The 23,440-nt window shown below is 40.6% G+C and overlaps 2 protein-coding genes across 5 annotated transcripts in view; one reads left to right on the top strand and one right to left on the bottom strand.

Moving 5' to 3' along the window:
• Nucleotides 1-23,440, bottom strand: part of tpst1 (tyrosylprotein sulfotransferase 1) — a gene marked incomplete at its 3' end in the record, with an annotated part of 837,181 nt that overhangs the window by 241,325 nt on the left and 572,416 nt on the right.
• sorl1 (sortilin-related receptor, L(DLR class) A repeats containing) overlaps nt 1-23,440 on the top strand; it is a 94,603-nt gene that overhangs the window by 37,744 nt on the left and 33,419 nt on the right. For all 4 annotated transcript variants that reach the window (XM_046074868.1, XM_046074867.1, XM_046074866.1 and 1 more), the window contains exons 7-10: nt 17,203-17,304; nt 19,632-19,801; nt 20,588-20,780; nt 21,872-21,989. In XM_046074868.1, coding sequence (XP_045930824.1) covers nt 17,203-17,304; nt 19,632-19,801; nt 20,588-20,780; nt 21,872-21,989 — 583 coding nt within the window. The remainder of the gene's footprint in view (nt 1-17,202; nt 17,305-19,631; nt 19,802-20,587; nt 20,781-21,871; nt 21,990-23,440) is intronic.

The raw sequence follows: 23,440 nt of genomic DNA, 5'->3' as shown, positions 1-23,440 counted from the left end.
GTGTGTGTGTGTGTGTGTGTGTGTGTGTGTGTGTGTGTGTGTGTGTGTGTGTGTGTGTGTCAGTCAGTGCACAGTGAAGTCAGCATACCTGAATTAATTACTGTCAGAGGTGATTTTATCACTTTTAAAGTGTCTATATTGGTCCACACCACGGAGTGTTAATTTAACTCTTTTTGGAGTGTTGGTACCTTAACACTAGTTTAGTGTCATTTTATACTCTTTTTGGAGTTAAAATTTAACGCTTCTTAACACCGACCAGTGTTAGTTTTTCTAACTAACTCTCTGAGGAACATTTGTTAAACACACAAGTGTTAGCCCCATAACATTTTAAGGTATGAATAGAGCTTTTCCATATTCTTAAAAAAAGTTTTATAAATAAAGGTGTTGGCTTTTCAGATACACAGCCACAACAGAACCACTGCGCTATGAAACCCATTATTACCCATGGCTTGCGCCACGCCACGGCGGTTTGTTGCTGCGTCAAGCAACACGCAGCGGACCGCTTGTTTCAGGAAGAATTGACTAACAAAATGTTTCTCATGTTCTCCCATTTTCATCCTTTCTCCCTCACCTGCCCTTACTTTCCCCATAACTCTTTACTTCCTTACCTCCAATCCACCTTCTGTCAACCCACTCTCTCCTTCCTTATCTCAGGGGCGTGGAGCCCTACGACCCCCCAACCACTGTGCTGGTCCAGAGACACGAGCCCCAGGGTGTCTCCACTATACTCAGCAGCACCGACTTCTTCCAGAGTGAACTGAACCGCAGAGTGATCTTGGAGCAGGTCGACAGCTTCCAGCTCCGAGACAAGTACATGTTCGCCACCACCACACGGGTAAGAGAGCGGGGGGGGGGGCAGCTGAACACTCACGTACCTTTGGCTTTTTGGACTGTTGATCAAACAAAGGACGCTTCATTTAGGTTTTTGTTGTATATTGAAGGCATTAAGTCCTAGACTGTGAGCCTTAAAGGTCTAGTTCCATATTTTGGAAAATACATTATTTTCTGTCTTTGAGATGAAGTGATACCACACTCTCTTGGCTCTATGTACATAGCTGGAGATGGGACATGGTTAGCCTAGCTTAGCATAGACTGGAGGCAGTTAGACAGCTAGTCTGGTTTGGTCCAAAGTAAAAAAACAAAAAAAAATACACATACCAACACCTCTAAAGCTTATAAATTGATAATTAATAAACAGAAATGTAGTTTGTTGCATCTGCACCCAAAATGAAATGTAAAAATGACAATTAGGAGTAGTTTTTGAGCAGTATATTTCTTGGCGAACAACAGGTGGGGGCAGTATCTTAAGTCAGCATCACAGAGTCTTGCGGGTGCAGAGACTAAACCTGTGCTCATGACTGATCTGGCAACCAGTGCTATTGCTCTGCACAGAAATGCTGGGCGGATGGATAAACTGTTGTTCCCCATGAAATAGTTTCACCACCTAACTCCAAATAAAACCACAAGATTTCTGTTCTTTGACAGTGTCACACTAGCTGTTTCCCCTGGCTGCCATACTGTGTACTGTGTAAATGGGCTAACCACATCAACATATGGAGCTCCAGTTCTATAATTAGTGTATTAGGTATCAGTCTTTTCAACTCACTCGTGAATAAGCACATTATTTCCCTAAATGTATGTTTTTATTACATAAAACATGCTGTTAAAATCTTCTTAAAAAGCCTGTAAAGTTATTCCTAAATCAGCAGCAGGAATGAAGCAGTTCCTGGAAAAAGTTTTGTTTCTAAACAGTTATTTCAGTTCCTTTTTATTAAGTACACTGAACAAAATTATAAACGCAACACTTTTGTTTTACCAATTTGCATTGGTAGTGGGGTTTTTTTGTGGTGTCCCCGTGGTTAAAAAAATCTTATTCCCACTTCCCATTTCCACCAAGTCTTATCAGGAAACTGTACCAGGCACCAGTAGACAGAAATGTAATGTAGAAACCGAAAGTAGCCATTTCCTGCTATTCCTACTATTCACCTGCATTCATTTTGAAAAGCCTACATTGCATTGTGGCATAGTTAAGGAATGTGGTGAGCAGCCTGTTTCCCACCTCAGCGTAATGTGCCGAGTATAACAGACGTTAGGTCAATATTTGGCTGGCGCTAACGTGGAGCGCTGTATGTTTGTCATTGTTAGTCTCCATTGCTTGTGTAGTGGAAGACTCTGTTAGGCAGCAGACAAACAGACAGCGGAGCAGATGGCGAATATGATTTGGATCTCATCTCCTCCCTTGTTTCACAGGCTGCCTCGGCAAGATTTGCTTTCCTCCGCGTCGCATGTCGTCTTTGGCGTGGGCTGGCGGCAGGCTGTAGCAGCAGTATTCAGAAACAGCTGATTGTAAAGAGAGGTCGGCTGTGAAGGATTTGTCTGATCATTGATTTCAGATGGTTCATCATACTAAGTTAACTTCAAATCAGCAGGGAAAGCAGGGGTTTACGTGAACTCTCGCTGCTCTGATTTGCACACTGCTCACATGCTGTAAAGTCTGGAATTTCAGTTCTACTCATCTGTGCTTCAGCTGAAGATTGGTATTTGTCTACACTGTACTGCGCTAAATATGCAATGATTTGAATGACTGAATCTGCTCTAGCTTTGTCTCTATCTGCTCTGCTATTTGCAACTAACATTTGATTGCAATAGAAAGTGATCCATCTCTACACACTGTCATCTGTTAGAGCAGATGCATGATGCATATGGTGCAATTTACTGTGTACACAGCAAGCAGGCAGTGTTTAGCACTGAGCTAATGAAGCCAAAACAATATAGAGCAGCCTTAATAAATCCCAGTGGCTAATATGGTCAAAACTGATGAGTAATTCTCATTTCCATTTACTATTGTGGCAAAATGTGTGAAGCAAGGTGTTGGGAAAAGAGGTGTGTAAGGTTTGCAAGTCAGTACAGCCTTCCTGCACTCAATTATCCAGACCAAAGATGGTTTGTTAGAGAGGGAAACGACACTCTGTAGCACTTTGATATTTAAAAAATTAGTGAGGATTGTGTCTTTTTCCTCTTTAAACGATCCACAGCGGATCATCTAGTGTTAGCTCTCAAGCACCTTACTTTGTTGTTATAGCAGGCGAGTGCTGACCGACAACTTTTAAGTACATCAATATCGTAACCACCTTAATTGTGATCAAACTATTCCCAAGGTCAAGAATGAACCTTTTTACGCTCGGTGCAGATCATACAGTAGTCTGCCCTTATTCTACCAATATCTCCCCGCTTACATAACAGATGGAGCCACTGTGCTAAATCATATCAATTCCAAAAATGTATGTAGATTGGAGAACAAAACCTTCTCAAATTAGGCTGTGACCTAATACTGATCCATCTGGGGCTTGCTGGCATGGAAAAGACAGAGAGGCTTTGAGGACAAGAGGGCAAAATAATACTGCCAACGCTTGGCCTGCTTGTTAAGGGTTTTATCCTCTGTAGTTTTACTCAGAGATTGTTGTTTCTAGAACATTTGGTCAGTGGTGCTGCATGTGATGGAGGCGGTCGGGGAACAGTAAACATTACTGATATCCGGATATGCTCAGAAAGAGAGTTTAATGTAAACTTGGCGGTTCAGAGAGATGGAATCAGAAACCAACAGCTGAGAGATGGATATTGATGAATGCCTGCATACTGTCTTCTAAGTAGTGTTCCTCTGAAGTTGTTTTTCCATCGCCATGGACAAAGATGGCAAGCTGAAATTTTCCTGGTATGTGCCATTGTTACACCAGTAAGATTACCAAATAAACAAGATTTTTCTTTGCAACACTGACTGTCCTTTTCAGTTTTTTTTTTTCTCTCTGCTAGCTGCTGGTGCGTACAATGTTCTTACGAACCTATGAATTATTTTAAGTCCATCCCACATAGTGTCCCTCTGCTGGAAATACACAGTAAATAACTAAATGTGTAAATCCGCAGCTGATAATAGTCCCAGACAAATGCACTATTTTAATAATTTAGTAATTTTTGCTAAAAACTTCAGTGCCCAGCTGTTTTCAGAAATTAGGCCCATTTATGATGTCTTCAGTAGGAATGTATGGGTTTGGGGCTCAGTGCCTAAGTAGGATAGTCAAAATATGGTGAGACCAGCCTAGCCTGGGTCCTGGTGTTGTGCCTGTTAAGCTAGCTAGCTACATCCATGAGAAATGACAGTGACATAAAAATGATGAGAAGCTTAGCTGTAAAGGTTTGTTGTAAGGCTTAAAGAAATAATGTCAAGCCGAATGAAAACAGAATGTAGTGTGGCTAACGGATTGTTGGGTTTGGTCTTTTCATGGGATGTGTTGATATTGCCCGCCTTGTTCTTTAAAACGTACACATACAGAGAGCTTCTCAGTGTTAGACAACAGTTTACTTATAGTTATTGTTGCTGTGATTGACCCGTCTGTGACCTGCCCTCCTCTCTGAGCTCTGAATCTGACCCCCCTAGCTGATGAGACCAGCCAGACAGACCAGTAGAGCCCTCCGCACAGCCGCTGCCTCTGGGGCTTGTATAGAAATGTAGAAATGTGTGGTGTTGAATAGATACAGACTAACCCGTCACAAAGCATCAGCTCTATTAGCTAACAAGTAGCTGCTGTTAGCAGAGCTATCTATATTTTCTGCCATGCTCATTAAGTTATAAAAAGGATGGTTCTTTTAGTCTCGTCTCTCAGTAACCCGCTCTCCTCTTCTGTCTTTGGCTTGCACTAATAGGATTAGAATAATGGAATATCACAAGTGCTTCTGGCAGTGCTAAGCTTCTTAAGCTAATTAAAGAGGCAGAAATGGAGAGTTTTATCTAACAATAGGGGTCCTGAGGAATAGAGTGCTAATCAGACCTTAAAGACTGCAGCCTTTGGTCCCTTCGAGGAGACCCGGGGAAGATAACTGGCTTAGTAGATGTAATGGGGATGTCGATAAGGCCCATCCCTTCTCTCCACAGTTATCTGCCATATTCCTTGGATTTAGCTCGCTGATTCTCTGCAAAGAAAGTCCGGGACAGACAGAGAAGAAAACAGGAAATGGGGATTGGAGGAGGCACGATCCCAAGTGCAGCATAATTTCTACTGTCTTCTCAAGCTGTTGCTTCCTTGCAGTTAAACAAGTCAGTTTAGTAAATACCTTAGACTGCTGAACATTCCTGGCAGTGTCCTCTTCTTCTTTTTACAGGAAATGTCCAGATTGACTGTTGCTATTACTCAATAAAGAAAGAAATGGTATTCTAGATCAGTGTTATGAGAAAACAAATAAGTGCCTGGCAAATGATTGCAAATTTTTTTTGAGTCAGAGCTAAAAAAAGATCCACAAAGAGAGAGAGAGCATATAGCGAGCTTTGATGACAGAAAGGGACTCAGGGTGACCCAGTGGTTTACCTGTTTGAGCAAGTGCCATGTGTCAAGGCTGGATCCTTGCCGCAGCAGCCTGGGTTTAAGTCTGACCCCGGGGCCTTTGCTGCCTGTTGTCCCCTCTCTCCCCCTGCCTTTCCAGTCTCTCTCTAATGTCACTGTCCAGTGAAGCAGAAATGTAAGGGGGGAAAAAAACTACAAAGACAGACAGGGATTCTGCCTCACAGGTAAAGAGTTTGGACTGAGATTTCCTGCCTCTCAGTGTATGTTGAACTGTTCATTCATTCATTCATTCATTTGCAGATCTTAGTGAATGAGAAGGCTCATAAACCTGAATGAGGGAATTCAGAATTCAGGTATGTGCCATGCTAGTGGTCACGCTGTAGGCGAGCATTTGTATATATTCTTATAAAAAGACACAAGAATTGAACATCAGTCAGTAAAAGACATTATCAATATATAATACAGAGCAACATTCACATTCATTCAGAGTAGCGAATATTATTCCCAGTTCTTTTAGCTCTGTTTTGGTCTCCACACCAACCCCTCGGGAAAATATTTAACTCTTTACCTGCTAATTGCTCCACAATGTTCACCAGCTATTCATCTTGGTCTGCTGTTTAGTGCTGGGCAGGGAGTGGGTTTATCACAGCCTTTTCACTGAACGATGCTGCTTGCCCTTGCCGGAAATTATGCTGATAAGAGTGTATCAAAACAATATACAGTAGTAGCTATTCTTAGGTATCTTACAATGTTGAGTCTTACAAGAATGTTTATAAGAATTCACTGGCTCCACAGATCAGCGTACAACTCCAATATGATGTACAATTGGAGAATAAACATCAGATAGATTAGTTGTTCTAGGTTAAGGCCAGCTAAAGATGGCCTAATAGGGAAACATCAAAGGATCCTGGAGACTTGGTGTTGGCATTTGATGTGTTCACATGTATGCTGGCACTGGCTCAATAAACCAAGCTATGTTAAGTCTTCATCAGTCTCCGAAACTTCTTCACACCTGAACCTGGCTCACAATATTTCTTCAACAGTTGCGAGCCATAAAACCAAAAGAATAAGCTGAACGATGCTAAAATGCTCTTTAAGAGCTGAGGGAAACTGCAGAGGTGGGTGATAACTCTCTATGGGTGTGTCGCTATGAGCGTGACCTTTCACATTATCAATAATAACTTCATCATCGTTGATTTAATAAGATTCATTAAGCAACTTTAAATATTAGGTGTCCATCAGTGAAAGAAACTGAATGTATTTTCAAGTAGGGTTAGTGCGTTAACAGCTGTACCCTCATTATGTTAAACAGTGGTGGCAGTAACAGTAGTCTTTGTCTTTATTAGTTGAAGACCAAACTTTTGTCCTTGGGTGATGTCAGGACTGGAGATGAAGTCAGCTGGTTGCTGTATTCACATTTTTATATTCTCAAGGATTAGGTGATATTGGAATGACTTGAATCTAAATGTAGATCCTTGGGGGGGCGGGCAGGGAAGTAGGAATACAGCCCTAAACCTGAGCACAGAGCTGAGGAGAAAAACAGTTCAACAGTCAACCATTCTTTCTTAAATTTACAACCAGGCACAACACGTAAGGAGGGACAAAAACATCTTAACTACCCCTACAGAATACAGACTGGTCTGGTGTGTTGATGCAGTACACGTAGGGGATGTTTTCATCCATTTGTGTGTTGTTGTTTTTTTGAAAGAATCCCACATGGATGACAAAAGACAGAAACACTTAACATAAAAACATCTGAGATCCTCTTCAACAGAGAGATTGCACATTTAAAAGAAAAGACGTGTTGGCTTTACGCTGCATCAACAGCATCGCCTGAGGTGCATTGGACCAGGGGATCATGAATATGTAACGGATGATCCCTGAGAATAAAGGCTGCGAGAGAACAGAGCGAGAGAGCCTCATTGTCTAAACTGTAAAGCACACAAAGGTCTGATGGGATTCAGCTGGACATCAGTTGGGTGAAACAAGCAGCAGAAGGCACTTTCCCTCAGAGGATTTGGCTTGTGACATTTCCAGCTTGTTTTGGTGCAGGTACCTTTCCTTATAATAAAATGTCAGCCTTAATAAAAAAATTAAAAAAACCACTGTGAACATGCGCTCTTCCTCTGGGCCAGTCATTAACAAATGGATTTAAAGGGAATGGGAGATGACACTGCATGTTACGCCCAAAACACACCCATGATTGGTTAAGGGGCTCAGGACAACCCTTTTGAACCATGTGCCTGGCGCGCAAACCATTTTTGACCAAGTGGATTCAGACACGCCCTTAATGCATCTGCGCTGTGCGCTCAGATTCTTAAAATAGGGCAACACGGAGGGAAAAGCGATGTGAGCCCCTCCTACCCATTCTCTCACTCACCCTACGTTACCTCTCCCATCCATTTTTGTAATCGCGCTCTTCTACAAATTGTGTCACTTAACGAGTAACCTCTCTCCGAATCACAGTTGAATCATAAATGAAAACATTTAGGAGCACACAAAGACATTTGAGAGCACTGTGAAAAATGTTTCAGTTAGACAGAGTTTATCAACAAACAACTTCTTATAATCATATTTATACTCTGTTTGTGTGCTCCAACTCCTTGTGTGCGCTTAGGATGGGAATCCAGTGGAAGACTGTGGAAGTGAAGATGCTGGACCCTCGGCACAGCCCCAAAATATTATCAAAGCGTTTTAAAAATATTAAAAGATCATTTTAAAAGCTGTTTTCAATGAGTCAAATTTTGAAACACTGCTATCATGTTTTTGTGTAACGAGCTGCTCATTCGGCCACAGGTAGACCCGCCGGGATTTCTCCCGGTGTTGCCGGTGGCCAGTCCAACTATGTTTTGAAAGAATAACGGCGGGGCGGGGATTACGGTGGCAATCTTTACTCGCACACTGTGCTTGGAAATCATTTTTCCGGTTCACACCTATCTACTTTTAGGGGTGTTAAAATTGGTCGCACTGTAGAGCCCTGTATATGAAACAAATCTGAGTTATATGAAGCAAACTTGAGACTGCATAGTGTTCTTTAAGACACATTGAAGCTGACAAATGACAATTATGGTGTGTAAATATATATATTTTTTCAAATGCACTGATTTTGAGAGGTTTGATGGCCTGCCATTCATGACTTGTCAGAGAACATCAGAATTGTTTTGTTGAGCAGTGGGTGGTGTATGCATATTAACATCACCAAGTGACAAACGTAACTGTGGCAACACTGTTTAGTGGAAGTACTTTGTTTTATTTAGTTGCACATTCCACCTTTTACTGAAGAAGCAATATGTCTGTTTGCCACCCAGGCTGAGTTGATGAGACCAGAAGAACCACATCTCATTTCAGAGATTAGAGAGTTTAGAGAGGATCAGAACATGAGCTCAGTGTGGAATGTGTGGCTCACTCACAGTTGCCATTTGAGTGCAGTTTGTTGTATCAGTGGAAAAATATATAATCTCTGTGCCACTTACATGTGAAAATACATTGTAGACATTCTCCTCTCCAATGTTCCTTCTTGACTTACAAAGTAAACTGAAAGGGTGAAGGAGAAGAACAAATCTTGGTTCCAAACCCACAGTTAACAACAGTTTTATTTCTGAGTTACAGTGGCTAGGAACAGTTTATTAATATTGACCACTTTGGTAATCTGGCACATTTCGAAATTCTTCAGTTTCTACATCTGAACAGGAAGAAACATACTGAAGTGCTTTTGAATCACCTTTTGTTATCAAGTGTTTTTGTCCCTATAGCATCTGTGTTTCTTAATGTGCTTAACCTCCGTTTGTCCCTCTCTCCATGCCGTCCATTTGTCTCAGTGTAGTTGCTGCTTTGCTTTCACATCACACCGCACAGTCACTGTGGACACTACGCTAGATAAATCAATAGACTGAATGGAAAAGCTGAAATGCTAGAGATCGGGGATGCTCAGCCAGTCAAGGGAAAGAAATCCTTCTAAGGGACACACGCACACAAAGAGTCCTTTAAAACCCAGCACCAGTAGGTTAGAATGGAAGTTGCCTGATAGCTGATGTAACTCTCAGTAACATTATTTTGGAAATAATAAATTGTAACAAAACATACAGAAATTCAGTTTCAGTGTTTCCTCCCAGATGTGTGATGTCAGGGTGAAAACCCTCTGAAACAGTATTTAAAGTGCGACCATGTGGCAGCACAAATGTCCAGTATAATAACACTGCTCCTTTTTTTTTTTAACCAAGAGCATTCCATCCATCCATAACAACGCTGTGCTGGTAGCTGTGCTGGAAGCTGGGAGGTGTTTATTGCCCGAGCCATTTCTACCCTGCCTCCAATCTTTATGCTAAGCAAAGCTAACAGACCGATATGAAAAGGGTATCAGTCTGCTTGTCTAACTCTTAACAAATGGGTGTGTTTTGCTAAATGTAACTCTAAAATCTGTAGTGCTCCTGCTGTGTCAGTCAAAAAAACTGGATTACAGATCTAAACTGAATGTTAACTAGTAGTTGTTTATAATTTTGTTGACTTGCAGATGTTTAAAGCTAAATGTAATTAGATTAAATAAGGGATTCGAAAAGATCTATATTTGATAAATGGATTCAATACTGGATCCAGAGTCACGGACACAGAATGGCTCATATGTGATTATTAATAAATGTCCAGCTTCGGCTCTTTATATTAATCTAACCAGTATATAATTCTAACATACCAGACAGAATGAAAAGTAGATGTGCAGCTCAGCTCATTAAATTGCAGTCTGAATTTATCTTTCTAAAGCTGCCCTCCTGCTATCTTCTCTCTTCTGATCTTCTGTTTAACTCCCTGATGGTCTTTTTCTGTCTCTCTTTTTTCTCTCTCTCACAAGATGGTGTTTCTTTTAAAACCTAGAACAGGGTGGTCCAAGCTAATCCAAAGTAAAATAATAAAGCCGCTCTCTGTAAGTTTGAACTGAGCCACACTCACAAAATGAATGCACAGCTGGAAGAGCGAGGGATGAGACATACATGGATGGGATAGAGAATATGTAAACTGTGAAGACAGTGTAATTAGGAGTACAGAGTAGAGCTTTAATAAGCACAGAGGGCTGGTTCATTCACAGAGCAGAATACAGACACATTTCTTCTGTTGCTGGGACTATGTATTAGAACAATACGTAGAGACAAAACAGTTTTTAATGTGGACAGACAATGTTTAAAGATCTAGTACAGAGGAGGCAAGAAGGTTACTCAGTAGTTTTTAAATTTATAGACACACAGGAATAAGATTTAGATGATGGCATGGAAAAGTGGGAGATAAGGAAAAATGATTTCTAAATTTGAGCCTTCATGACCCAAAAAGCATGTAACATGATGTCAGACGTCGCTCTTTGTGGATGGTAATGGCATAAAAGACTTTCATATTCAGCCATTGTTCATCATGAGTCGAGCTGTCTCTGAAAGGGGCACTTCTTTACTCATTTTTAGGAAACATGAAGTATTCCAAAACTGAAATGAATCAGAAATGCTTAAAGGTGCCGTGGAATACTACATACATACTTGTATTTAGGTTTCTACTAGAAAATGTCTACATGCTTTAATGTAAAAAAAAAAAACCACATTATTTTTCTCATACTGTCCATTGTTTCAGCACCTCTTTTCACTCTTTCAACACGTTTTAGCTCCTGTCTCTTTAAGGCCCCCCTCCCTGAAAGCTCACTTGCTTCTGATTGCCCAACATCCACGAGCACAGCAGAGGGGTGGGGCCTGGCGGCACAGGGCTGTGTGTGAGACTAGGCCACTGATTACTGTACAAAAACAGCAGCGGCCATCGTTAGCTGCAGCTAGCATCTGCCCATCAGGAAACTTCCTAAATGACAAAGTTGAGGCAGAGCAGCCAGAGGACAGCAGAGGGAAAAGCAGAAAATATTTACCTTTCCTTTATAACCATAAAACCACTTTCTGTGAGACACACTGCACTGCATGATCTCCAGCGCTGGCTCTATGAGCTTGTATGACCCTCCTCTAGAGGGTGAGCTGGAAACTTTATATGTAAATTTTGGGGGCGTGCATATTGATGATCCCAGGCGTTACATCACATCTAGCGCTTGTTGGCATTTGCCCGTTTTTCCGGGGTCTTTTGCATGAGCAAGATTTACGTATGGTGACATCCCATCTCCTCTTTGTCCTCCATTTGAGCCGGGCTGTGATAATATGAACGAGAAAACAATAGTGACTGACGCTCACGGTATGTCAGTTCCATGTACTGAAGTCTTTTTATTCAACTGTGCCAAGATAAATACAGTTTTCCATTCTGTGGCACCTTTTATGTTTAAAGGGCCACTCCAGTGATTTACTACTGCACTTCAATAAAGTTTGGGGACTCGGAAGACACAGAAAGAAGGCCAATATCAAAACAGCAGACACTGAGATATCCTGACTATGCTTGAAGCAAACTGGTTCGTACGAGGTGTCACCCGACCAAAGTGTCCAGGTGGCTATATTCAAAGGCGGGGTTAAAAGGCTTCTGTTACAGAGAGGGATGAGTGATGGTAATCATTTAAAGGGGGGTAATTTTTTCAGAAAGTTTGTCCATGTAGACCGTTATGGTGTTGGACACTCCAGAAATGACAGAAGTTATGTGAAGAGAAGTTTCAATCCTTTCCCACTTCCACACACCTGACCAATCGCTGCTTAAAGTGGGTGTGGTTGTCTGTTTTGAAACGTTACAGAAATTGACGGACTCTGCAACCCTCCCCAAAGAACACTATATTTCCCTTGATGCCAATACCAGTAGCATCTTTCATTAGATTGTCTCGTCCTGGTAAAACACCCATGTATTAAAACGCCACAGCCCCAGTTTGTAAAACAGTTCTGTTTTGTGTACCTACCATAGACTGTATATAAAAAGTGGATGTAGTCATCGTGACGTCACCTGTTGGTTTGTGGACTGCCGTTTTGAAGCCTCAAATTTGGCCGATAGGCCACCGCCATGTTGAGGTTTTGCAACCAGTGGTGGCAGACGTGACCGTATTTGGACGAGACGGTGGAGTTGACGGCCGTGTGTGGAGCTAGCTAGCTTGCTTAGCTAGGTGCATCTGTAATTCACGTTAACTGTCATTTTAACAGGGTCTTTCTTTCTTTCTTTCTTTGAAAGGGGACAGTGTACATTAATCAACATTAAAACAATGTAAATGTACCCGAGTTAGCTAAAAAGTAGTAATTTTCATCGGTAGTCCCCCAGCCAGGTGTAAAAAAGGCAGCCTTAAAAATAATCACGGGTATAAAATCACAAGATAAAATTACATACAAAACATTATGGTTAAGAAATACAATTCATGTAAAATAATTATATAATATTTAAATGCTCATAGAAAGCATTAGTGCCCACAAGTTTGGCTCTCTCTAAGCCATTTTTTTTGCATTCTTTTTGAATGAGAAGAATGACAAAGACAAAGATGGTTTCAGGCACTGTGTCCCATTGCTGAGCTGCTCTTACGGAGAAGACAGCCTGACCAAAAGCTGTTTTTCTCCGGGGGATAATGCAGTCTTCCCTCACTGCCCCTCTAGTTACTCTGACCTCACTGGATCTAAAATGTATAAAAATCACATAGTGGAGGAGGTGCTAAACCATGTCTGATTTATAAATTAAACAGATGCTTTTGAATTTAATGAGATTGTCCCAGGTAAGTAACTGATATTTCCTCAGAATACTACAATGGTGGTAATGGTATGTTTTTTTTATCCAGTATTTTTAATGCTTGTTTGTATGATGTTTCTAATGGTTTTATAGTTGTAGAGTGAGTATTGGACCAGCTTATCAAACAATATGTTATGTGGGATAAAATCATGGAAAAGAAATATGATTTAGCAGCTTCAGCTGAAAGGAAATCTCTGATGAATCTGAAATTTTCTAGACTGAACTTAATCCTATAACTAACTATTTTGATGTGAGTTTTGAAATTGAGGTTTGAGTCTATATGTAATCCTAAATATTTGTATTCTGTGACGACCTGTAACCTTTTTTTCAGATATTAAAATTTCGGGTTTTATATTTATATTGTTTTTTGAAAAGAACATGGTAACAGTTTTGGATATGTTTAATTTCAGACAGGATTGCTCAAGCCAGGTTGAGATCAGTGACATGGCCTCTGTTAGTTTTGAGGCAACTTCCTCTGTAGATTTTCCATAGTCCAAGATAACTGTGTTATCTGCATACATCAAAGTGTCACAGTTCTTACACACAGATGGTAAATCGTTAATGTATAAACTGAAAAGAATTGGACCTATAATTGAACCCTGTGGAACACCAGTTAATAATAGTAAGGGGGCAGAATTATATTGGTCAATTCTTACACTTTGTGAACGAGATGAAAGGTATGAATTAATGAGGCTAATAAATTTGGAGGAAAAATTACTAAACTACTACTATTATACTATTATTATAGTATATTATTATTATTATTATATACTACTATTACTTAACTGTATCGAATGCTTTACGAAGGTCTAAAAAGATTGCTCCCACTATCCCTCCTTTGTCCATATTTGATTTAACCTTTTCCAGAAAATAACGTGTTGCTGTCTCTATAGAATGATTAGCCCTAAATCCAAACTGCATTGAGTGCAAAGGAAAATAACTGCAATTAAGATGATTGGTGATTTGTTTAGCAACCAGTTTTTCACAAAGTTTAGATACTGTTGGCAAAATGCTAATAGGTCGGTAATTAGATGTAAGAAGGGAGTTACCACCTTTAAATATGGGAATGACACTAGCAACTTTCCATGGCTCAGGAAATTTCCCTTGATCTAGTGACAAATTAATGATATGTGTTAGTGGACCCATAATGGACTGACATATTTGTTTTAGCATGAGTGTGTCCATCCCATACTTGCCTTTTCCACATCGGATATGGATACAGATTTTGGATATAGTGGGGGCTCAATTACCAAATCTGAACTAATGACAGGTAGATTGTTATATTTCACAGGGAAACTTTTGGCTATGGTCTCAACAGAATCAACAAAATACTCGTTTAGTGTCTGTGCCACAGCAGATGGATCCTGCAAAAGCATGCCATTGTTCTTTAGCTGGATTGAATTATTACTGGAAGAAGCTTTACCTGTTAGTTTATTGATCTGTTCCCAAATAGCTTTTGAGTTTCCATGACAGTTTTTAATAATTGTGATAAAAAAGTCTGCCTTTGCTTTTCATAGTTGTCTTGTCACTTTATACCCATAACGAAGCAAATATTTGTCTGTCACAAGATAGTTTTGACCTATTGGCTTTTTTAAGGGCATTGTCTCTGTCTTTCATTAATTGTTTGATATTATCACTGAGCCAGGGAAAAGAACACTTTCTGTTTTTGTGTTTAATTGTCACTGCAAATTCATTAATTTTTGTTTGTAAGCATTCAGTGAATTTCTCACTAATTATTTCCAGTCCCATAGTAGTGTACCAGTTCATATTTCTTATTGCTGTTTGCTCCTTGGAATGCCAATGAACTCCTTTTTTCCGGAATAGGCTGAAAATCGCTTTCTGTTTAATTTTCTTGTTATCAGCACCATGTTATGATCTGAGAGACCAGTTAACATATTCTACATTTTTGTGATCCGTTCAGGATGGTTGGTGTAGATTAGATCAATTTGGGTGCTACAATTGTTTGTGATCCGTGTCGCTCCTTTAACCATCTGGACGGAAGCCATCTGGAAGATTAAATCCATCAATAATTTGCTGCAATTTTTTCCTTGTACTGTTATCGTCCCAGTGTAGATTAAAATCGCCAATCACTATAACCTCATTTTTAAAATCACACTGCTTAAACATTTCCTTGAACTTATCATAAAAGTCTATGTTAGCAGATGGTGGTCGATATAAGACTATTAATGTCAAAGACATCTGAGGTGCAAGAGATAGATTTAACCCAACACATTCTAAATGAATTGGGGTTTTCCACTGGATTTCACTGCACTCTGTTATCTCTCACATAGGCTGATAACTTGCTGATGGCTTAAAACTAAATATACTCACCAGAGAAAGTGAACAGCCAACTCCTAATAAGCTTTTTCAATGGCGCTGGTTAAATTAACACAGTGCCGTGGGTACGAGTCACTCTAGCCTGATCAGGTCGCCATGGTAACGATTTGTCAATCATAGATAATCCCGCCCTCAAGCATACTCTGCTTTATGGTCTATTTTCCTCTATGTAGGAACATAATTTACCAAATGAACATCATGCTGTGTTGAAGAAGACTTGAAACTAGTGATTGAGACCATAAACTCATTATAAAAGTGTTTACTGAGGTAATAAATCAGCTGAGAAGTAGCAACATTTTACCATTATTTCTAATGGAGCCGGACTTCTTTTTGCAACCAGAGGAGTCGCCCCCTGCTGGCCGATAGAATACAGGTTTAAGGGACTTCGTTCAGCTTCCTGACTGGAAGCTTCCCGCTTGGTAGTTACTGAGCCCAAATAACCCTGATGACATAATTATGACATCACCAGGGTCATTATCTCAGACTTGACAAAGTGTCCTCCTGAGCCACAGAAGACATTATACAGCTGTTTTCACAGCTGAGTAGTCTTATCCATGACTTGGATAATGATCTTGATGTATAAAATCAGTGAAGTCAACGTTGAAAAAACATCGACAAGTCTGCCAACGGTATGAGATAATATCAGCTAGTACAAAGAGATAATATCAACCTGTTTCATTTTATTGATACATTTGCCGTATTAGATGAATCATATCCATACATTCAATTTCATATAACTCCTGTTACAAGATCTCACTTCAATGACAGAATTCTGTCTTGTGGTGGCTGAATATGAGACTAAACGACTCCTTAAATGGCTAATTTTGCAGTTTGAAAACGAGACTAGTAGTTTTTAAGAAACTGTAAACTTTTGATACAGAATATTGAGATTGAATGGGCAACAATTTTGCATATGCTTAAGTTCTTGGAACCACATATAATTTAGAAACAGAATAAACTCATTTATCCAGTGTATGCATCACTCTCAATACTGTGTATGGTTTGTAGTTGATTTGTCATGGTTCAAAATAAAATCTGAGTCACTTATCCAAAAATATATTCCCAGGACTCTGAACTGAAGATGTCTCTCCCAATGTTTCTCCTTCACTCGTTTTCTCTCAGGCACTGGCGCGCACACTCACCCACACACACACACCCAGCTTCCTAATGTATTTGTAATACCAATGTAAGACTCACTCACACACTCACACTTTCACACACATACCACACAGACACACACCACGCACACACCCAGCTTCCTAATGTATTTGTAATGCCAATGTAAGACTCACTCACTCACTCACTCACACACACACACACACACACACACACACACACACACACAGATCTTTATACCCCACTGGGAGTCTTTTTAAGTCTGGACATTTAATTTTTTCTGACTCAGCTGTCGAGCTCTGCAGTACTGGGACATTAAGACAGAAAAACATCGTCAGGACAGTCCAGATAACCAACGTCTCTTATCGTTATCCACAACCTCACTGCTCTGGGGACAGCGCTGTCCTGACCAGTGTCCAGCTTTACTCCACATGTGACAGCAGTGTCCTCTGTAAGTCAGGACTTTAGAGAACCTCTCCGGTTCAACCAACAATGAACAAAATGGCATGAGATGCTTAAGCAAAAAGCATTTCACAATTGTTTTGAAGGGTTTTCATCATCCAGATTTCTGGTAAATCATAGTAATCATTTTTCAGTGATAGATGAAGCCTGTATGTCAGTTCCAAGTTGATGCTGTTGCGAAACAAACATTCACAGCATATTAGTAGATTGGCAGCCTCTGAAATGTTCAATGGTTTGATGTAAATGATGAGTACTTGAATGAACTGTGTTCTCTCTGTGCCTGTGTCCTCTGCCTCTCCAGAAACTGTTTGGCAGACATGAAGCTTCATCTGTTCAGCTCTGGGTCTCCTACAACCGCCAGCCAATGAAAGCTGCCCAGTTTATGACCCGGCATCCAATCACAGTGAGTCTCTTTTACATATATAGCACCAATAATTCACAAATGAAAAATTTATGAAAGCCTAATCAGTAAACTGAATGATTTGTTACTTTCTTTGGTACAGGCTGAGAGGTGTCTGTAGTATCGAAAACTGTTAAGTACATGTGTCTAATCTGTCTGACTAATTGAGACAACATTTTTTTAAAATTGGTCCAGTGCTGAGCGAGTACGCTGCAGTCTACAACAGCAAGACAGGTCTGCAACATCATCCAGGACTTTGGCCAAATGAATTGGCAAACCTGCCCATAAAATTGTTCATAGTGTTTCTCAGAGAATATTTAAAAAAAGCATTTGGCCTTATGTAAGAACACTTTCGTGCTCTCATTCTAAACCTCTTACTGTTTTTCTTTGAGGTTTGCTCCTACGAGTGCCCCGGGTCAGATTTACCAGACTCTCCGAACTCTCCTCCTAAATTGCTGATTTCAGCCTGAAGAATGTGTCCAGTTCAGGAGGAAATTCACGTTTATGAGTAGGGGTGCATCAAATAATCGACATCGTCAACAAAAATCAATGATAAAATTAGTTGCCAATGAATTTAATTATAAATTAGTTCATGGCCTCATCGGATCTTAGCATCATTGTCCGCTTACTGGAGTGAAGGGAACAGTAAAGTTAGCAACATCAGCTTTGGTATTACCTGGCAGTGTGATGAGACACTTAACCCACGAGACGAGATTCGAGATTGGGTTAACGAGATCGAGACGAGACGAGATTTTAAAACTATTTTTAAGAAATTTTTAATGTTGAATTATACGACAATTTTGAGCATTAAACACTTAATTTCCTGCCTTCTTTTTGATTTTTTTTTTATGTAAAGAGAAACACAAAGTTCAAGTGGCAGGTAACTATTCAAAATCTATAACCTAATCATTCAGAATATAAATCAGGCATTCTGTGTTGTTTTCAGATCTGTTTCTCTTGTAGATCAACTTTTCTCATGTAATATCATCCCTGCTGAGTCATGATTTAGTCTTCCCTCCTCTTTGTGTGTTTGTTTGGGGAAGTAACCTCTTTAAATGTGTCTGTGGCACCTTTTCACCATAACGATAAATAATTTAATTTTAATTTAGTTTTAAACTCCTGGACTTTATTAGCTCTTGTGTTTCAGCAGGTTTTCTGCTCATGGTTAAAACTTTCAGCACATTCAGAATCTCTCACATCTCTCTGACATGTCCAGAAAAAAGTCAGAATATTAAGAGAATAACGTCTACCTGCCCTTTACTCTTCTGTGCATTACCTTAATAATCCGCTGCAAGTAACGTTATCCCCTTCAGACCTTTTGACCGACACAGTTTGAGACTGCATGTTGCATGTGAAACCGAAAGTAACTGAAACACTTTTTGATCAGGCAGAAATATCACCACAAATCCACACACTAGGCTGTGCTTCTCTTTTTAGATGTTTTATGTTGCAAAACTCTGCCAGCTAAGCTTAACACTCTTCACAGCTGTCTGGACTCACAGCGCGAGCGGTGCGGGTGATTACTATCAGCTGGGCGGAGTGGATTAGCTCCACGAGTCTTATCAGTTTTGTATTTCACTTAAAAAATTAATGTGTGGCTTGACAGTGTGTGAAAAATGTCAATTGCGTGAGTCTCGACAGCTTTTTACCTGACGAGAAATCTTGATCAAGATCTCGTGGCACGAGATCTTGTCACACCCCTAGTATTAACACATTCGCAACCTAAAACCTCTTCTTAGTTAAGATGAACTGATTGGCTTTTGCAGTGCAAGCTTCCGGGCTTTGCAGGTAAAATGAACAAATGTCTTGCGCAGCAACAACAATCGCATGTGTATTGAGGGCTAAGATGATTGGTCGCAAATGTTTTGTTTTTGTGATTTAAAAAAAATCTTGTTGTAGCTGCGGCGGTGTTATATTACCAGCGGAAACACTGACCAAGGTCAAGAATGCCTTCACACTCGAGAGGTGTTGGTGGTGGTGCTCCAAAATTATGGTCTCCAAAATAAATATAAAGTAATAACATATGTATAAATTTGTCAGAGATGAGCCGTCACATCCCCAGCTCTTCTTCACTCCTCTCTCTGGATTACTTTAAATAAGCAAACTGCATATGAACAGTGTGGTTCCCATTTCTAAAAATATGTGACACAATCGACATCCTGCTTTTGCTGGAAGAACCACCTACACTACACAGTATACACGTCCATGTTTCCACCGTTATATCCAATCTTCTCACATTGTGTCCAGCCATGCGTTGCACCCTCAGTCTAATCAGACAGTAGGTCAGTGAAGTAAGGATGACCTCATCTCTTTCCCCCTTTTCCTAACAGGAGTACTACATAGCAGATGCGTCAGAGGACCAAGTGTTTGTGTGTGTGAACCACCAGAACAATGTCACACACCTCTACATCTCAGACACACAGGGCCTGTCCTTCTCTCTGTCACTGGAGAATGTTCTGTACTACAGTCCTGAGGGCTCCGGCAGCAACACACTGATCAGGTAATGCACGCACACATCTCATGTCATCGGTCACATCTAGCTGGCTAGTCTTGATGTCATGCAAACGAGTCCAGTTTCATGCAAATTAATGTAAAAGGTAGAATGCGTCAGTAACCAGGCCAAAAGTTATGCTAATTTACTAGCTTACAGCGCATTACTAGAAGGCCCGCCTCCTTCACTATACAACTGTACTGAATGCCTGGTCATGTCAACGGGAAGTCTTGCAGTAGTCGTGCAGTCGTTCCCCCAGTAACCTCAGGAACTGACTGGAAGACCTCTAGTTTCCATTACAGATGCCCGAGAACACTGATCATCCAAAGGCTCTGCAAACACAGACGACTAATGGGCCTTTATCTAATAAAAGACAATCTACTGATCTGACGCCACAGCTCTGTCTGACCTCTGAGCTCGTTAATCACATCACAAAGATCCTGTGTTGTTTGACGGAAGCAGCCACTGTGTTGACTCAGGTGTTCACCTGCCAGTGATGCTGCACGCGTGCATGCAGTTTTCTTACATCATTTCTGGGTAATGAAGTTCAAGCTTCCTGTTTACCTCTCTCTGCTGTGTGAAAAGATGACTCTCATAGCTGTAATTTTAAAATGCTGATGCATTTAGTTTACCTGTGTTTGGCCACCATGTACAGGGAAAGCAGCAATTTATTTATTTTTTTTTAAAGAAATGAATCAGCAAAATGTTTTCTTAGCCACACATTACATCCCTATTCTAAAAGTAAATGGTGTTTTAATGAAACTCAAAGATTTTTCCTTAATTTCCTTAATCCAGATACTTTGCCAATGAGCCGTTTGCAGACCTGCACCGAGTGGAGGGGCTGCGAGGAGTCTTCATCGCCACGCTCATCAACGGCTCGGTCAGCGAGGACAACATGCGATCAGTCATTACTTTCGACAAGGGAGGGACATGGGAGCTGCTTCAGCCACCTGCTGCCGACAGCCTGGGAGGAACGGTGGACTGCCAGGTACACAACAAAACCCACGTCTTTCATGATTTTAGATTTTTCTTTGCCGACATCAGAAATTGGTTCCTTGTTGTCATCAGTTATTATTATGGTTGATATGATAAAATGTGTTATATGATCGCCTTGTGAGCTTTTATCTGTAGCACAGTGTTTTGCACAGGTGCAGGTGTTTTCACCCGGCTGTGCCACCACAGAGAGTACATGACCTCTGCTTCCAAACAACTGGCTGTAGAGAAGAATGTGGTTTGGTTTTGCAGATGTGTTTTTGTTTTTGTGACCAAAACTATGGTTCCTTTACTGCATCTACACTGGTGCTGAAGTCATTAACTGATTGGTTGAAAGAAAATGAATTGGCAAAAATTCTGATAATATATTAATATTGGTGTAATGGATCGTAGTTGATCCATGATCCATATTGAACCTTCCCCCACGGTACGGCACGCAGGTAATCTGTGGATTCTTTGCAAAGTTTAACCATTATAGTGTGAAAACATCTGCCTTACTTTTTAAAGTAATAACTCCGTAAATCACGATGAGTTGCATTTTAAAATTTTTATTTATTTTTTTCTGCAGAGATGATCCGATCTTTAACTCAAAACCGTGAAATAATCCAAACCATGGGATGTGTTATCCATTGGACCAGTATTGATTAATAGTTAAATGAAATGAATGAAAAAAGCTTCTCTAATACTTGTATTTAAGCTGCTGGCAGTAAATAGGTTGTGCCCATATGTATTATTTAATCAGTATCACAACTAACTCACTACATTGTACTGCTGAAGATTTTCCCATTGGAGGTGTTTTGATACGGATAAGTCTTTTTAAAGCCGAATGTCACAGGTTTTATTGCAAGTTTTACAGCCTGACTCCTGCTGGTAGGGTCAAATCTCTATTAAACTGGAGGTGCTTAAAAGTACAGACTTCCAAAATCAACCCAACATATTGGAAAACCAACATTTCTAACCTTATTTGTTTTTCTACTACTTACATTCTTTGTCTAGTAGTTGACCCAACACTCTGGGGGTGTAGAGCAGAAGGAAGAAATCTGAAACCAATTAAACAACCTCGTCTGACTTTCCTCTCCCCTTCAGCTCAGTAAAGGTTGCTCTCTCCACCTGGCCCAGCGCTGGAGCCAGCTGTTCAACATCCAGCTGAGGAGGATGCCCATTTTATCCAAGGACTCTGCACCAGGACTCATCATGGCCACAGGTGGGACAACAAGCAACACCAGTGGTATATTTTTACAAACTCAAAATCCTGAAAAATCGAGTTGTCAAGGAGATGAGCACCAAACTAACATTTCACACATCTGACACAATCGCAAATTGCGCCTTTAAAAGTTTTAACCTGTAATCGCATTTTTAACCCATCCTGAAGCAGTGAAAGGTCATTCTTACACTACTCGAATACTACTAGAAATCTCTGCAGTCTGTGTGACGGACAGAAAAAAAACTTTTATGAAAAGAGTGGATGTATGAGTATGTCTTTGTCAAGACACTTTAGGTGCCTCCTGTTGGAGGATGCTCTCACTGACGGAGCTGGAGCCAGGCAAGCTTGTGGTATATTTCAGCAACTTCCTCTTGTTCTGATAACACAAAAGTTCAGCCTACACAGGAAACAAGCAATATAAACCAACAAGTGTCCACTTCCTGTATTACCCAAAACACAGGAAATACGCTTGCAGCCTGCAGAGAAGGTGCTAGACACTTCTTGTTTAGTGTGTCAGTGTTTTGAAGTTTGTTGTCCCTCTCCAAACCTCTTAATAAAAAGTCACAAGCACCAGACGGATGAATTCATCCGCATGAAGTGGGATGAGTTTCTCTGCTCTGCTGCTGAAGCAGAGTTCCAGCCTACAGTTTGCAGCCTCTTGGCCTCTTCACAGCTGGTGGAAAGCATTGATTTGTTGAGACTCTCCGGACTCTAGGAGACTGCTTCCCTTGCATCCAGCCAGTCCCTCTAATTAAATTCTTATTAGATAATGTGCACAAAGAGAGAGTGTAAGGCAGAGAAGAGGAGGGAGGACCGGCAATCGCCAGTGCCATTTGCTTCGTTATCGCTCTCAAACAGATGGGCTAATTACTGCTGCAGCACCCAGCGGACACTCGACAGGTCAAACACACTCATGAATACAGGCAGGCATATACATACACAAACTGCACAGACATGTTCACATACATACACAACAACGATAGTTCTTGTCAAGGTGATATGTGTCTCTCGCGTGACACACATACACCTTGGTGTGCTGCTTGGGACACGGGATGTGTCACTTAGTTTTATTGTTGTAGGCCAACTTTTGTATTGAAAGTGAGTACTTTTTTCTGTTTGCTTGCTGGGATCCAAAAGATTTAATTTATTGAGATTAGGGATGTCATGATACCATAGTATAAGTGGTCGATACCAATACCAGTGAAATTCTTGATACCAATTCAATGCCACATACAAATAAATCCCATGTACTTCTGCATACACTCCTTGTTGTTGTTGAGAGGATGTCCAGGACAGATGAGGTGATTTGATCAATATATTGTCAATATATTCATATAAAACTTCAGTTAATAGCCGAGTCCCACACAGCTGCCTGCCTCCTTTACTGGCCTGGTCTGGTTTTATAGAAGTTCTTTGGATGCATAACACCTCTTAAACCCCGCGGGGTCGCC

Source organism: Micropterus dolomieu, linkage group LG17 (assembly GCF_021292245.1).
Source record: "Micropterus dolomieu isolate WLL.071019.BEF.003 ecotype Adirondacks linkage group LG17, ASM2129224v1, whole genome shotgun sequence".
NCBI classification, from domain to species: domain Eukaryota; kingdom Metazoa; phylum Chordata; class Actinopteri; order Centrarchiformes; family Centrarchidae; genus Micropterus; species Micropterus dolomieu.
This window is presented reverse-complemented; position numbering and strand designations above follow the sequence as displayed.